This window comes from Schistocerca americana, chromosome 3, assembly GCF_021461395.2.
Source record: "Schistocerca americana isolate TAMUIC-IGC-003095 chromosome 3, iqSchAmer2.1, whole genome shotgun sequence".
Lineage (NCBI taxonomy): Eukaryota > Metazoa > Arthropoda > Insecta > Orthoptera > Acrididae > Schistocerca > Schistocerca americana.
The window spans coordinates 385,706,798-385,721,945 of record NC_060121.1 but is presented as its reverse complement, the minus strand read 5'-3'; the positions used below and the strand labels follow the sequence as shown (position 1 = coordinate 385,721,945).

The window sequence follows — 15,148 nt, the reverse complement described above, 5'->3', positions numbered from 1 at the left end:
ATGATATAATAAGACAAAAACACCTCGGAGCTTCACGACAGCTATAGCGCGACTGAAATTTCATCATTTGAAATTCAACAAACACCTCTGTCGGCTCAATCTCAACATCTATGTGAAAGGGAGAAGATAGAGGCCATATATTCCTACAATGTCTTTGCAGCAAGAATTACATAAACGTCCTTGAAAACAATCTTGGTGATAATAGTCATCATTTACCAAGCTTCTTCCAAACCTTGTACGCATCTAACGATACAGCATCGTGCAAAATACTGTACGAGTTTGCCAACAGTGCCAACATTCAGCTGTAGCTACATGGGCTGCTAATCAAAAGCTCTTTGTAATTAGAATGCCAGGGAAAGGCCAAAACACAATTTAACTATCTTCTCACGTGCTACTCAGTGGGATATGGGACGTTCAACCTATAAACGTATGTCACTGTGCTCCACCCTATATGCATTTGTCTGAATTCCAGTGTACCTATACGTGTGGGTGTTATACCCAAATCTGGTTCTTGTATAATTTTCTCATATTCTCTCTAGATGCTACTTCTAGACCTGCACAGATATTCAGTTCTATATCCGCGGCCTTTGAAACAGTTCTTACAGGACACCCAAAAGAAAATTTTACTGTTACTATAGTACACAGTCATTCATCTACATCTACGTGATTACTCTGATATTCGCAATTAAGTGCCTGGCAAAGGGTTCAATGAACTAATTTCAAGCTGTCTCTCTACCGTTCCACTCTCGAAAGGATTGTGGGAAAAACGAGAATTTAAATTTTTCTATGCGAGCCCTGATTTATTTTATCGTGATGATCATTTTTCCATATGTAGGTGGGTGCCAACAGAATGGTTTCGCAATCGGAGGAGAAAACTGGTGATCGAAATTTCTTGAGAAGATCCCGTCGCAACGAAAAACGCCTTCGTTTTAATGATTGCCACTCCAATTCACGTATCATATCTGTGGTGCTATCTCCCCTATTTCGCGATAATACAAAACGAGCCGCCCTTCTTTGAACTTTTTCAATATCATCCGTCAGCCCCACCTGATACGGATCCCACAACGCATAGCAGTACTTCAGTGCAGTGTAAGCAGTCTCTTTAGTAGATCTGTTGCACCTTCTACGTGTTCTGACAATGAATCGCAGTCTTTAGTTTGCTCCACCCACAACATTATCTATGTGATCGTTCGAATTTGGTTATTTGAATTGTAATCCTAAGTATTTAGTTGAATTTACAGCCTTCAGATGTATGTGAGTTACTGCGTAATAGAAATTTAGCGGATTTCTTTTAGTACTCACGTGAATAACTTTCCACTTTTCTTTATTCAGGGTCAACTGCCACTTTTCGCACCACACAGATATCTTATCTAAATCAATTTTCAGTTCGTTTTGGTCATCTGATGACTTTAAAAGACGGTATATGACAGCATCATCTACAAATAATCTAAGAGGGCTATTCAGATTGTCTTCTATGTCATTAATATAGATTAGGAACAATAGAGGGCCTATAACACTTCCTTGGGGAACGCCGGATATTACTTCTGTTTTACTCGATGACTTTCCTTCTATTACTACGAACTGTGACCTTTCTGACAGGAAATCACGGATACAGTCGCACAACTGAGGCGATATTCCATAGGAACACTGTTTGGTTGGAAGATGCTTGTGAGGAACGGGGCTAAAGCCTTCCGAAAATCTAAAAAATCTAAAAATATGGAGTCAGTTTGACATCTCCTGTCGATAGCACTCGTTACTTTATGAGTATAAAGAGCTAGTTGTGTTCCGCAAGAACGATATTTTCTGAATCCATGCTGACTAGTGTCAGTAAATCGTTTTCTTCGAGGTACTTCATAATGTTCGAATACAGTATATGTTCCAAAACCCTACCGCAAATCGTCGTTAGTGATATGTGCCTGTAATTCAGCGGATTACTCCTATTTCCTTTTTTGGGTATTGGTGTGACTTGAGCAACTTTCCAGTCTTTAGGTGCGGAACTTTCTGTGAGCGATCGGCTGTATATAATTACTAAAAATGTAGTTCTTGCATCTGCATACTCTGAAATAGTATGGAAAATAATATGTATTGAATTGAAAATATCCCAAGTGTGTACCAACGGCGATTTATCAATTCATATTACTTCTGTGTATCCAGTGTAAAATTTTCGGCTTGATTTCTCGCTTCAGTACACTATGTTGTTGAAAATTCGTCTTATGTTGGCATCTGTCATTTGTAAAGTCTATGTAAGTTCGTACCAGAGTACAAATTAAACTAATATATACTCTTTACTTGTCAAAAACAAACTCCAGTGTTGAGATGCCTGTGTAGCCACGTTCCGAAACCCAATAATAATAATAAAAAAGATCGTTATAGATTACCCACAATCCCTATAGCGCTCCACAAGTGCCGATTTGCTGTGCTGCCAAAATCAGACATGACCCCCATGCTCTGCTAAGCAGGTGCTAACAGACCTTTCTGTTTCCTCAGTGTTCGAATTTGACGTCAGCGGTTTTAGAGACGTAATCTACTGATGCTGCCGCTACCGAACTAAATTAGTCCACGGCCTGAGGAAGGCCGCTGCAACAACGCCAAAAAGTTCAGTAGTTTATTATTTTAGCGTTTTAGTATTTTCTGATATGACGCTGCTGTAACCCAGATTTTTATCATCTGAAGGAGGGTGGTTAGTAATTGAAATCGATAATTCGACTTGTAATTCGTGATCAACTCAAATAATATTTGGTCTTGGATTGCTATTGAGTCAACAGGAAGGCTTGAAATGTTCGCAGCTTACCGGAGAATGAGGATATGCACATGCAGACACTGACGATGGTGGTCATGGCCTCAGTGCCGTGTCCTAGCTCCGCCAAGTAGTCTGCGAAGACGAATGGGTACGAAATCGCTGACGACAGCATCACCACCTGCAAGAAGATAATTCGTATCACATGTTGGCCTGGCCTCCGCACGAACAGGTCGCTGCCAGCTGTTGTTAAGGCCTGCACATCGTTGTGCAGTTTATGCACGGTCATGAGTACAGCCTACATCTTACAACAAATGCGCTCTGTATTGTCAGTGCTCCACGGATACGCCGACAAATCAACCTGATCATGAAATACTTGGTGTTTATATGACGCCGACCTGTCATTCCCTACATGGGTTACGGAGTTCTCCTGCACTGAGAGAGGTAAGATACGTAGGTAGTTTTGCTTCCATAGCTATGTGTTGTCAGTGATGAATAGGTACCATGCTGTCACTGTTTTGTTTCCTTTACTTGGAGCACTAACGCTCGTCGTCAGACGGCAAAATATTCAGTAACTTTACATGAAGTTTACTTTCTGACTTTTACTGTGTCGTGTCCATGTTATGTGTTTTCAAATATTAGTGTCGTGGCTGCTTTAGACACTAAAGATAATTAAATAGTTGCCATCGTATTCACGTTGTCTTCAGCTAGCACGTTGTATATTTTCACTCAGTACCTTCTTGTGTATTCCACTTTTGTGCTGTTGGTGGCAAGACACTTTTTTTTTCAATTACTAATAAAATACCCAGTATAATTGAATTTTCACAACTAATCTCGCAAAACAGTGTTCCTATCATTTTACAAACACTATTCTCATAAACAATTACTTTCATTTGTTGTATTTGGAATAAGGTCCTCTAACAGCAGGTTAATAAAAGTAGGTGGTAAGGTAAAACAGGTTCATATAAATAATACTGTATGACAGGACTTCAACTCCCACCACTGCTGTTCAAAATGTATGTCGGAGAATCATTACAGAAAGTGAAAAAAATTCGAAAGAGGTTTGGAAGTTCACTGGAAACAGATATTAATGCTACGGACCGCAAACGACAGAGAACATGCGGAAAATAAGACCTATCGAAAGGCCTGAAAAACATACTTAAAACTGAATATGCTTAAGGATAAACAGAGCAAAGACGATGATGAACAGTAGAGCAGGAGGACGCCTGCATTCTCTCTAATCCCACCAATTTTTGTTGTTGGTTACTGCGTATGCTACTTACATTACTACGTATGCTACTTACATTATACGCTCTCCATGCTCCGTTACTTTCTCTCTCTCTACACCCCTCTCCCTCGCTCTCTCCAGCCACATATATAAATTGCTAACAAGCCTTGATTTAACGTGCCACAGATGCCTCTGATTTAATAGTAATGGCAATAAAATATATAAAAAGTTGTAATGCACCAGTAATAATTCGTTTACATCAGTGCTTAATACAGCACCGTAGCATAATTTCCAAGAAATTACCGTTTAAAGAAATGAGTAATGTGAAAAGCACCAGTTGGAAAATTTGATATGAGTATGTGTCATGCAGTTGATCTGAGAACTATAAGAACAAAAAACTGTCTGATATTTTGATTTCAGAAATTCAGTAGCAGCGTTATCTACGCCTTCAGCCTTGTTTGATAGCAAGTATTCTAAAAGTCTTTCAGCCTCTGACTCTAATACTCTATCTAATATATTTTTCAAACCAACGTCCATTTCTTCTTCTTTCATAATAACAGACAGTTGCATTCCCTTATAGAATCCCTTGGTGTACTCTTTCCACATGTCGCCCTCTCCTCTACCTTTAAGCGTGGAATTCCTTTCGCCCTTTCGCCTTTATAACTCTTACCTTTACTGCATATAACTGATTATTGATTTTTCGACATGCTAAATCAGTCATTCCAATGGCCATTTTATTTTTTCTACTTTCTTTCTACCATTTCGCTTTACTTCCCTGTTCTTTCTATTGCCCTCAATCCTAAGTGAACAATATTGCTGTAGCACTTCTGTTTCTGGAGAGTTTTAGCCTTTCAGAGGTAAAATGTGGTATTTCTTTTATTATTCAAGGTTTCTTCGCAGTTTTCTTCTTTATACATAAATTTTTCTGTCCAAAGTTTATGACTGCCTTCTACAATATCGTCTATTCTTCTTGAACGGAACGGTCTATTTTCGTATTCATTATAGCAGTGTCTACAGCCCCAGAGAGACTCCGACAAGAATGATACATCTATGAACTTTTAAGATTAACTTACTTTTTGCCCCAACATGCTATTCATTACGAATCATGCACACGTACCCCTATTTTCTGTTGCAGCTGATATTACCCGGTATTTATCAACCGAGAAATCCCTATCTTCTTCCTGTTTCACCTTATTGACTCATACTACAATTAGATCCAGTGTTTTTACTTCCCTTCTCAGATTTTGTAGCTTCGTCACCGCATTCAAATTTCTGACATTCTCGTGATATGTTACTCTTTCGCTTCTTTTTCAGTCTCTTTCTCATCGTCACCTCCTCATTGCCAGTCCAGTTATGAAGATCCGAAGGGGCTGGGGAGGGGGAGGGGAGGCAGGGGGAATAATCCAGAATTTTTTCCTAATACATGCAACATTTTCTATGGTCTTCAGTACGGTGTCTTTTGTATCTTCATGCCGTAAATCTTTGCTGATTATTCCGCCTTTTAGGTGCAGTTGCCCACCATCAAGGGCAAGAGGGGGCTCTGAATGTCTATCTGCCCTTCTGTCCTCTTTGAAAAAGGCGTTGTTGGAATTAGGGTGATTTCTTGTATAGCATTCCTTAGGCCGACAATTCTGATTACTATTATTTAAACCGAAACAGTACTATCGTAAACAATGGTCTTCATACCTTGGCTATGCTAGCGTTTAAAAGGGGAGGAAGTTGTTTCATTCGATCGTTTCCGCCTACATTCGAAAATCAACGGTCCTTATATTTTCTTATTCATGAAGAACTTACCCTTTCTGTCTTGACTAACTCTCATTCGTTTGGTCTGCTATATTTTTTAAATTATCTATTTGTTGTTAACATATGGTAAGTTACTGTCAAACTGTGAAACGGTGGGTTTACGTGGCTGGAAAATTTTCCGTAGCCAGAAAACGTATCCATGTGGGTTAGAATCCTATGTCAAACATAACTTCTAATTCCTCACGGCTTTCGAGATCCTGAATGCTAATTAATTCTCCGAGACGTATGCGAAAAATATTGGCGTCTATATAAGAGGTGTGGTTATAAAATGTTGCTGTGAAACATTTTATTTCACAAACATAGATATTAAATTATCATCGCCGTCACTACGCTCTCCCCTGCTCTATTCCTATAGCGCTGCATTAGGATTTTTAATTGCTGGAAACAGTGCTGGAAGTCTTGCCTGTGAGCTCCTTGGTGACACGTGACGCTTTTTCTTTTATTGCTTCAACGGACTGAAATCTTTTCTCTTTTAACACAGACTTGACTTAGGAGTATAGAGAAAAGTCAGGCGAATGAAGTGGATGGTGCAACACTGGGACGCTATATATCGCTAGAAACTTCTTAACACACAATGCGGTACGATTCGGTGCGTTGTCTTGGTGCAGAATCCATGTCTCGTTCTTCCACAATTTGGGTTTTTCTTTTTTCTTATTTGATCACAGTGTTGAGCATGAACCTCAATGAAATGTTAATTAATAGTTTGAACTTCAGGATTCCAGTGAAGATTTACAATTCCATGAACATTGAAAAAAAATCACCCTCGCTGTTAATTTGGGTTTCCTCATTCGAGCTTTTTTCTCTCTCGGGGAAGGTGAGCCCTTACAGTCCATGGACTGGTGTTCAGTTTCCGTATCATAAGTGAAAAGCAAAGATTCTTGAGATATTATAAATCTTTCAAAGAAATTAGGATACTTTTCAATGGTATTCAAAGAGTCACTACAAATATTCTCGCGAGCTTCTTTTTGTTCGATCGTGATAAATTTTGGCCTTAGTTTCGTACACACTTTTCTCATGTTAAATTGGTTATGTAAAATTTGTCTGACGCATTCTTTTTTAATTCTCACAATTTCAGCAATCGATCGAATACTCAAGTGACTTTTCAGATGTTTTGGGGCTCGAAGAGAGGCCCGAGCGTGAGTCACCTTTCCATCTTTGAAACGACTGAACCACTTAAAAGCTCCCGTACTTGATAAAAAGTTCTCGTCGTACACTCATTTTATTAAAAGATAGGTTTCAGTAGCAGTTTTCTAAGTTTCATGCGAAACTTCATCTCAGTTTGTTGCTCTATTATTACATTTATCATTTTTCTGGCAAAACAAAATAACAGCCCTTACACAAATCAAGTCCGTGGTCACATTGATTTGTCTACCGACACCAGAGAAGCTGCATTCGACCGAGAAGGTATCACGCGGTACAGCTATTCGTTGTTCATCTTTGTCGCATGCGTACTTACTCTGTGACAGCATCAGCCCCCTTGCTATATAGCCATGCTTCGTCTGTAAAAGTACAAATGCTTTTCATAAACATTTGAGGGAGATTCATGCATAATAAAATGCTACCGCGTTGCAGCCGGTCTTGGTGTTGATATCTGCTTTATTGTTAGTAATGCCTTTTGAGGTAACTTGGAGGTGTGGATACTCACACTGTTGAAGGCAACGGAGGCGGCGACGACCCACCCCCAGCCCCCGTCCGGCGCCGCCCCCTGCGGCTGCTCTGCCGGCGCCCTGCCATCCTCATGGTGGGCCTCCTTCCCTCCCTCATTACGCAACTGATTCCTCTGCGGCTCCCCGTCGGGTCGTTCCAGCTTCTCTGCCTCCGTCAGACGATCCTCGCGATTCTCACGCTGCTGCTGTTCGTCATCAGCTACCAGTGCCATTCCGCAGGCACTTGTCGTACTCTCTGAAAAAAATAATAGAAAAAAAATGTATTAAGGTGAAGAACGTCAGAGTATTAGTTACTTAGTCAAGAGATAGACATTTTCTCCTTTTTTATGCTAGTGCAATGTGGGTTTTGATATGCAAATGATCTTACATGACACGAGGGAGGCTCAATAAGTAATGCAACAATTTTTTTCTCTCTACCAGTTTCAGCTGAACAAAATGCGGAATTTGTTGTTGGACATCGTGCAATATTCCCGTAGCAGCCCCTTCAGATTCTTGAAGTTCCGATAGGCAGTGGCGCTATACATAGCCTTCAAAATGACGTCTGTAACGAAGGTGCGTTTAATTGTCATTGACCTTCTTTGGGCGGAAAACTAGAGCATTGTAGATATTCGTAGGCGCTTGCAGGATGTCTACGGAGATCTCTCAGTGAACAAAAGCATGGTAATTAGTTAGGCGTCTGTTATCATCGCTACAAGGTCTATTTGAACTCCCGAGTGCTGGCCGGCCGCACACAGCTGTGACTCCTGCAATGTCGAAACGTGCGGACACTCTCATTCGAGTGATCGAACGATCACAAACACCTTGCTGCTCAGCTGTATGTCTCTCTTGGTAGTGCTGACACAATCGTCCACTAATTGGGGTGCTCAATGACGTCTGCTCCCTCGGTTCCTCATTGCCTAACATAAGACCATAAAGATGTACTAAGGACCCTACGAGTTGAGTTATTTGCACGTTACGAGGTTGATCGTGACAATTTTTTCGGACATCGTCACAGGCGATGAAACGTAGTTTCATGACTTTGCACAGGAGACAAAACAGGAATCCATGGAGCGGCGCTACACCATCTCTCCTCCGAAGGAAAAGTTCAAAGCCTCACCCTCTGTCGGTAAAGTCATGACGACAGTCTTCTGGCACTCTGAAGGGATTATTCTGATTGACGTTCTCTCTCACGGTGCAACGATCAACTCTGAAGTGCACTGTGCTTCCCTCAGATACTTGTACTTCTCCATGACAACGCAAACGCAATACCTCACAGAAGTCTGCGCACGCGGAACGAACGAACAAAACTAAAACGGCTGTTCTTTCTAATCCACCTAACAGCCCGGATCTCGCATGTTACGGCTTACATCTCTACGTTCGAATGAAGAATACACTCTGCGGGAATCAATACGTGGATGATGGAGGCGTTATTGATGCGGACTCCAACGTCGACCAGTAGAAGAGTACCACGCGGGCATACAGGCCATCCCAGTAAGGTGGCTTAACAACGTCAAACTGAACGGAAGTATGTTGAAAAATACGGGCTTATTGTCAAAATAGTTGGGAATAATATGGTGTACGGTAAACCCAAATTTAACCAAGCTCCTTTCAGAAAACAATGTGTTGCATTACTTATTGAACGCCTCCAGTAATTTCAGAGGTTACTATTTCCCTCTAACAAAATGTTTCCCATTAATTGCGTACGGGTTTGCTTGTGGTATCTGGCTAGTTTTAGCTGAGACGAGGAGTAGCCCTCGGTAGCAAGTTTTTCCTTTGTGCAAAAAGTCACACGGACAGGGGCTTACATGGAGGCTTGCGCCAGGCGCACTGTGAACGTGCGTGGTCTCTGTATCAGGAAAGGCACTGGTTTGCAGAGTATAGAGGCCCAGAATCTGGACCGCGGATAAGAACTGGCAGGAGTTGTGGGAGAGCACTCACGCACGCAATAAGCCCGGTTTGTTATTTCAGTGTCGTATATGGTGCCGTGTTGGCCAATGCAGAGAACAAGTCCAGAGATTCTGGCAGTTGTGTCGAGCGCAGATAATACTTTACGTAGGCTGTAGGAGGGTAATCACATTCACGTTACGCCCAATTAGGAATTTCACCGCATCGTGGATGGTACTGCTCTGGTGGGCAGGGGATGCTTGTGCAAAATTTGGGCAGTAGCAGGGATTACAAATAAAACCTTGTGAAGGAAAGAGAAGGGAAATGTATGCTACACGGCCTCTCCTTGGCGGTGTTCCTAACATTCTGCCTGATTGGAAAAAATGGTTCTGAGCACTTGTAAGTAGGCTGTTTAGGTTTTTTTATTGGTAACGCCACCTCTATATGAAAATCACTGGCTGTGCTGTGTGCAGTCTGTGGCTGCTTTGCATTGTTGTAATACTCGCCATTGTAGTGTTAGGCAGCTGGCTGTGAACAGCGCGTAGCGTTGGCAGTTAGAGGTGAGCCGCCAGCAGTGGTGGATGTGAGGAGAGAGATGGCGGAGTTTTGAAATTACATATATTATGACTTGTGATGATATTAAGGTAAATACATTGTTTGTTCTCTATTAATATCTTTCATTTGCTAACTATCCCTATCAGTAGTTAGTGCCTTCCGTAGTTTGAATCTTTTATTTAGCTGGCAGTAGTGGCGCTCGCTGTACTGCAGTACTTCGAGTAACCAAGATTTTTGTGAGGTAAGTGATTTGTGAAACGTATAGGTTAATGTTAGTCAGGGCCATTCTTTTGTAGGGATTATTGAAAGTCAGATTGCGTTGCGCTAACAAAATATTGTGTGTCAGTTTAAGCACAGTCTTGTATAAATTGTTCTAAGGGGACGTTTCACACTATGGGACTTAACAGCTAAGGTCATCGATGCCCTAGAACTTTGAACTACTTAAACCTAACTAACCTAAGGAGATCACACATATCCATGCCCGAGGCACGATTCGAACCTGCGACCGTAGCAGTCGCGAGGGTCCAGACTGAAGCGCCTAGAGCCGCTCGGACACAGCGGCCGGCTCTCTTATTGGACGACCAGTAATTTTTGGCAGTCTTTTCGCAGAGAGCTTAGAGAAGCGTCGCTTTAAGAGCACTTTCAGTTGGGACGTGAAACAGAAAAGTCTACAACATGAAGCAGAATGGTACTCTTGGTCGTGATCGGTCCGTAGGAGTACTCTTCGGCTGGACGGTGACTGAAATAAGAGATTCCAGTACTGTGCTGGCTGTGGGCAGCACTTGCAGCTTCGCCGCCTTCTGCAGTTGCTGAATGTTCGCCCCTTAATTTTGGTAAATTCTGGCAGCAAATGGTGGCGAAATATTAGTAATGAGACAGGAGTACGTGCGTTTTCAGTTGAAGCACAGTGTATCTCGGTTTAAAACACGCTCTGGCAGTTGATGGCTTAACCATGACACAGTTATCTGGATTCTAGTATGTATTTTCCTAACCCCAACAGAACGACGTAATCATAAAGTGTAATTCGAAATCGTATACTTAATTTACTCGAATGAGTTACTAAGTTAGTTACCAGACTCTTTTCTTCCCTTACCCGTGGAATTTCCCACTCCGTTTCACTCAGTTGTTTAATTATATGGATTTCATATTCCGATTTCTACTCATCCACAGTGTGTGAGATAGTTAACTATTACGTTTGTTTATCATGTACTGTCCCTCCTGTGGAGTACTTGTAATGGTCTAAGTTAGCAATGCTCCATTTCAGTATTTCGAGTGACCTCCTTCAACCCTGTTATCGCTGTTAATTTCTACGTGAACCACACCCACGACTCACTTGTCAGGGCCAACTCATTTTCAATCCGAGTCAGAGGGGGCGATCTGCATGTCAGCTGGGTTTGTTCGATTCAAATAAAAGACATTGTTAACGTTTAGCTGTACCCAGTGGCGCCTTGCATAGGTAACCGTTGAAATACGACATGGGAACAAAAGCTACTGCAGGCCCGTCATCAATAATATTGCACAGACCAGAACGTGCAAAACCCACCTTTGTATGATGGCTTTCTCCTCATAGCGCGTCACTGCATGAGGGAGGTGATACTCAGTGCACACCTAGTAGTCATTGTTTGGATGAGCAGTCAGACTATCTCTACAGATGCTAGTCGCTACAAGGCGGCCACCTGCCTTACTGTTTTCTAGCTTTTGTTCCTATGGCACTTGCTGTGCGTAGTGTATCTAAAATGTGGCTCTCCAACTGTGAAGAGGCCAGTGGTTTACTTCGTATAAAACACTGCGATGTAATTTATATTGCCCGCATCTCGTGGTCGTGCGGTAGCGTTCTCGCTTCCCACGCCCAGGTTCCCGGTTTCGATTCCCGGCGGGGTCAGGGATTTTCTCTGCCTCGTGATGGCTGGGTGTTGTGTGATGTCCTTAGGTTAGTTAGGTTTAAGTAGTTCTAAGTTCTAGGGGACTGATGACCGTAGATGTTAAGTCCCATAGTGCTCAGAGCCATTTGATTTTGTAATTTATAAAATCATGTATCTGTATGATGGGACGCCAAAGCAAAGTGATTTGCCAAATCATGACGCCACAACAGAGATTTCCTCAAGCTTCTGCATCTGCGAAACACACCCGTCGGCTTTCTACCGTGTGGGTCAGGGTGACATTTTCACAAAGAAGGCGTCAGAACATACAGCTCGACAGAACACATAGTCTGCAGATTTTAACAGATGTCAGGAAATTTGCTGACAGTCACGAGTGGAATGGCTTTACAGGGGAACATTGTTGGCAGGAGTGTGATTTTGTTTGCGTGGGGAAGAAGAGGTTTACAGAAAACCCTGCCACTCGGATGGAAGAAAACGCCCAAATCAAATATTTCAGAACGCTAGGAAGAGTCATGCTGTTACCTGAATGTGATTTTGCTGATAGTCAACGTTTGAAATTTAGGGATGGGCGTAGTGCGCTCAATTTTGTACAGGTTTTCTTGCTAGAGTCCTGTTGCTCATCGTCGCAGGCAAGGGAGCGGATTTCTGTAGCTTACTGAGGTACCTGAGCACAAGCAGAGATACTGAGCATAGCTGTACTGCCACATACTAGATTTTCTTTGATTACCATGAGACTTTTATACGTTGATTTACATCGAATTTGATTATTCGTCCTGAAGGTGAATTCGTTCGAAAAGCTGATTTCTTAATTGGTAACGATAAAGCGGCAGGAAGTGACTTTGTGTTGGACGCAGCCTAGTTGTTCTGAACGCACTCCCACCCATAATTTCTTGCGGAGAGAGTGGTCGTGGCCGTCTGACGCTCCTCTTAATATCCAGAACGTGATACCTACGTTGAGAGTTGAATAATTGTGTCTGCACGATACAGTATCTCTCCAGTGGTTGAGGCAATTGTTGTCTTCATAAAATTCCTTGTCGCAAAGAGTTATATTTATAGGGCATTAGGCGTAAACATTGTGAGGCCTGGTCAGGTCAGACTATCTCTGTTCTAAGTTACTCACGGAGAAGGAACAGTCATACGTCTCTGAGGTGGGGGATTAAAAACCTATCCTTCTGCTGACTGAACCTGGGCTAAATGCCCTTCCAGAAAAATAATTTGCTTTGTTCTACTACGATGTGTGTTTATATGTGTGTGTGTGGGGGGGGGGGAGGGTGGTGTGATGAGTTAACCATTTCGCTACGGGGTGTAAATAATAACTGTTTACAGTGTACCACAGTGGTGTAAGTGAAATCGAGTCGAAGCTCGTGGTCTGTCGAGAAGGGAAAGAGCCTAAAATTGGTCAACGAAAAACCACGAGACAGGGAGCTTCCACGACACGTGAGATTTTCGCTACAACCAATCTTGAATAATAAAAGCTGCATCTTTATATAGTTACAGAATGTAAAATGGACTTAGCGTAAATTTTATCTCTATGAATACTGATGACATTAAATTAACAGTTAAATCGTTTTGTTCGTCTGGCCTCCTTAAAACCTTTTTATTCATCCATAGATCTCTTTTGCGAGACTACTGGACATGTCTTGGGATTACAATTTAAGAACAACAAAAATAAAATGATTCACATGTATAGACATTTACAGACTTACAGGTTTAGTATGAGAACGGTGGAACAGGTGATCAAACATGGCTTTATAGTGGGAAACATTCTAGCATTTTCCTGAAATACTTTAGGGGAACCACAGAAAACCTAAATCAGGATTGCTGAATGAGAACTGGAGTCTTCACGCTCCCGAATACAAGACCGCTGTGTTTAAAGCATTGCTCCCTGAATTTACCTCCAATGTACAATACTGTTCTACAAGTAAGTTATTTAAGACTAATGCTACACTGCTCGTTCATTTTCCCTTCCAGTCACTGCAAACACTACACGCACATCAACTGCTGTCAGGACCATTTTTAGCACTGCAACTTCCCATTTGCTAGTATGAAAAATACGAGTTAGTATCCCTCTATAAATAGCGAGATGATGAGCTCAGAAAAAGGATAAGATGTTAGCATTATACTTTCCATAGCTTTGGTAGTACGTTTCTCCAGAAAACGGAGAAAAGAAGGAAAAAACGTTGCATGAAAGTTTATGTGTAATGTGAAAGTGTTATGTAAAATTTTAGATGTTTATTATCGTTATTATTATTTATGTTACGGTTTGTTTACCAAACCCCTACTCTGCATTATCTAAGTAATCCTTCAGTGTTCAAAATGTATTGCTTAACAGGTATTTTTAACTGCTTTTTAAAATAAGTTTCTTTTAACAGTTCCTTCAAACTACTGTCGTAATTTGTTGTACGATTTTAATCCTTGGTAGAAAATGCTGTTTTAAGTATTATGTTTCTTCATTTTTTTGTAACTGTGAGTTCAGTTTAGGTGTTGTTCCATTGTCATCGGCAGAACTGTTTTTCTGTAATTATCAAAGCTACATTTGATGCGTACAACTGATTGGTAAATCTATTCACACAGACGAGGCAAAATCCCCAGTGTTTTGAACAGATGTTTACAGTGAGCTTGACTACTATTTCCGGTTATTATTCTCATGCCCTCATCTACAGTTTGAAAATTGTCTTCGTATTTTATGCATTTGTTCCACAGAAAAGAATGCCACAGGTAAGATTTGAGTGTACATACGTACAGTATGTAACTAAAAGAGAGTGCTACACACTGCTGACAGTACTCTAAGGGCATAACACGCTGATGACATTCTGCCTGCAAGTATCATTGTGTGTTCGTGCAACTTCAACAGAAATAGATATTCATTCCTATAAATTGTGCTTTTTTTCATGCAGTCCACAGAGGTGCAATTTAATTTAATTCAACAGTGTCATTCCCCTCTTCAAACTGAAATTCATGGCATTTGTTTTCATTGTGTTCAATGTCACCTTATTACTTTTTCGCCAATTGTAAACTTTCATGAGGGTTTCATTTGTTTTTTGTGCCATGAGTTCTCGTGTTTTCTCAGTGACTGTAACACTGCTATTATCAGCAAATAGGATTATTCCCCGTGACTAACATTGCTGGGAAAGTTATTGATGTATGTAAGCAACATTACTGATCCTAAAGTGCTACCTTGAGGAACTACATTAATGAATTTTGGCAATGATAGGTGTTTTACTGACGTTTAGACTTATTTGAGGTATGTGTTACTTCTACTCTTTGTAACCTATCTGCAAGGTACGAACGGAAGCTGCTGTTAGTTAGGCATCTTATACCTAACGCTCCTAGCTTATTAACTAGGATATTATGGTCAACTATTTCAAAAATATTAGAAGATTCAAAAGATATGTCTGCGACTCACTCATCTTTG

At 41.3% G+C, this 15,148-nt stretch overlaps 1 protein-coding gene across 1 annotated transcript in view; it reads right to left on the bottom strand.

Annotated features, from left to right (window-relative positions):
* LOC124606102 (monocarboxylate transporter 13-like) overlaps window positions 1-7,647 on the bottom strand; it is an 80,627-nt gene extending 72,980 nt beyond the window's left edge. Inside the window, exons 1-2 of the mRNA XM_047138068.1 lie at window positions 7,414-7,647; window positions 2,792-2,918 (exon numbers count right to left, since the gene is read on the bottom strand). Coding sequence (XP_046994024.1) covers window positions 2,792-2,918; window positions 7,414-7,647 — 361 coding nt within the window. The remainder of the gene's footprint in view (window positions 1-2,791; window positions 2,919-7,413) is intronic.
* Window positions 7,648-15,148: the final 7,501 nt, after the last annotated feature.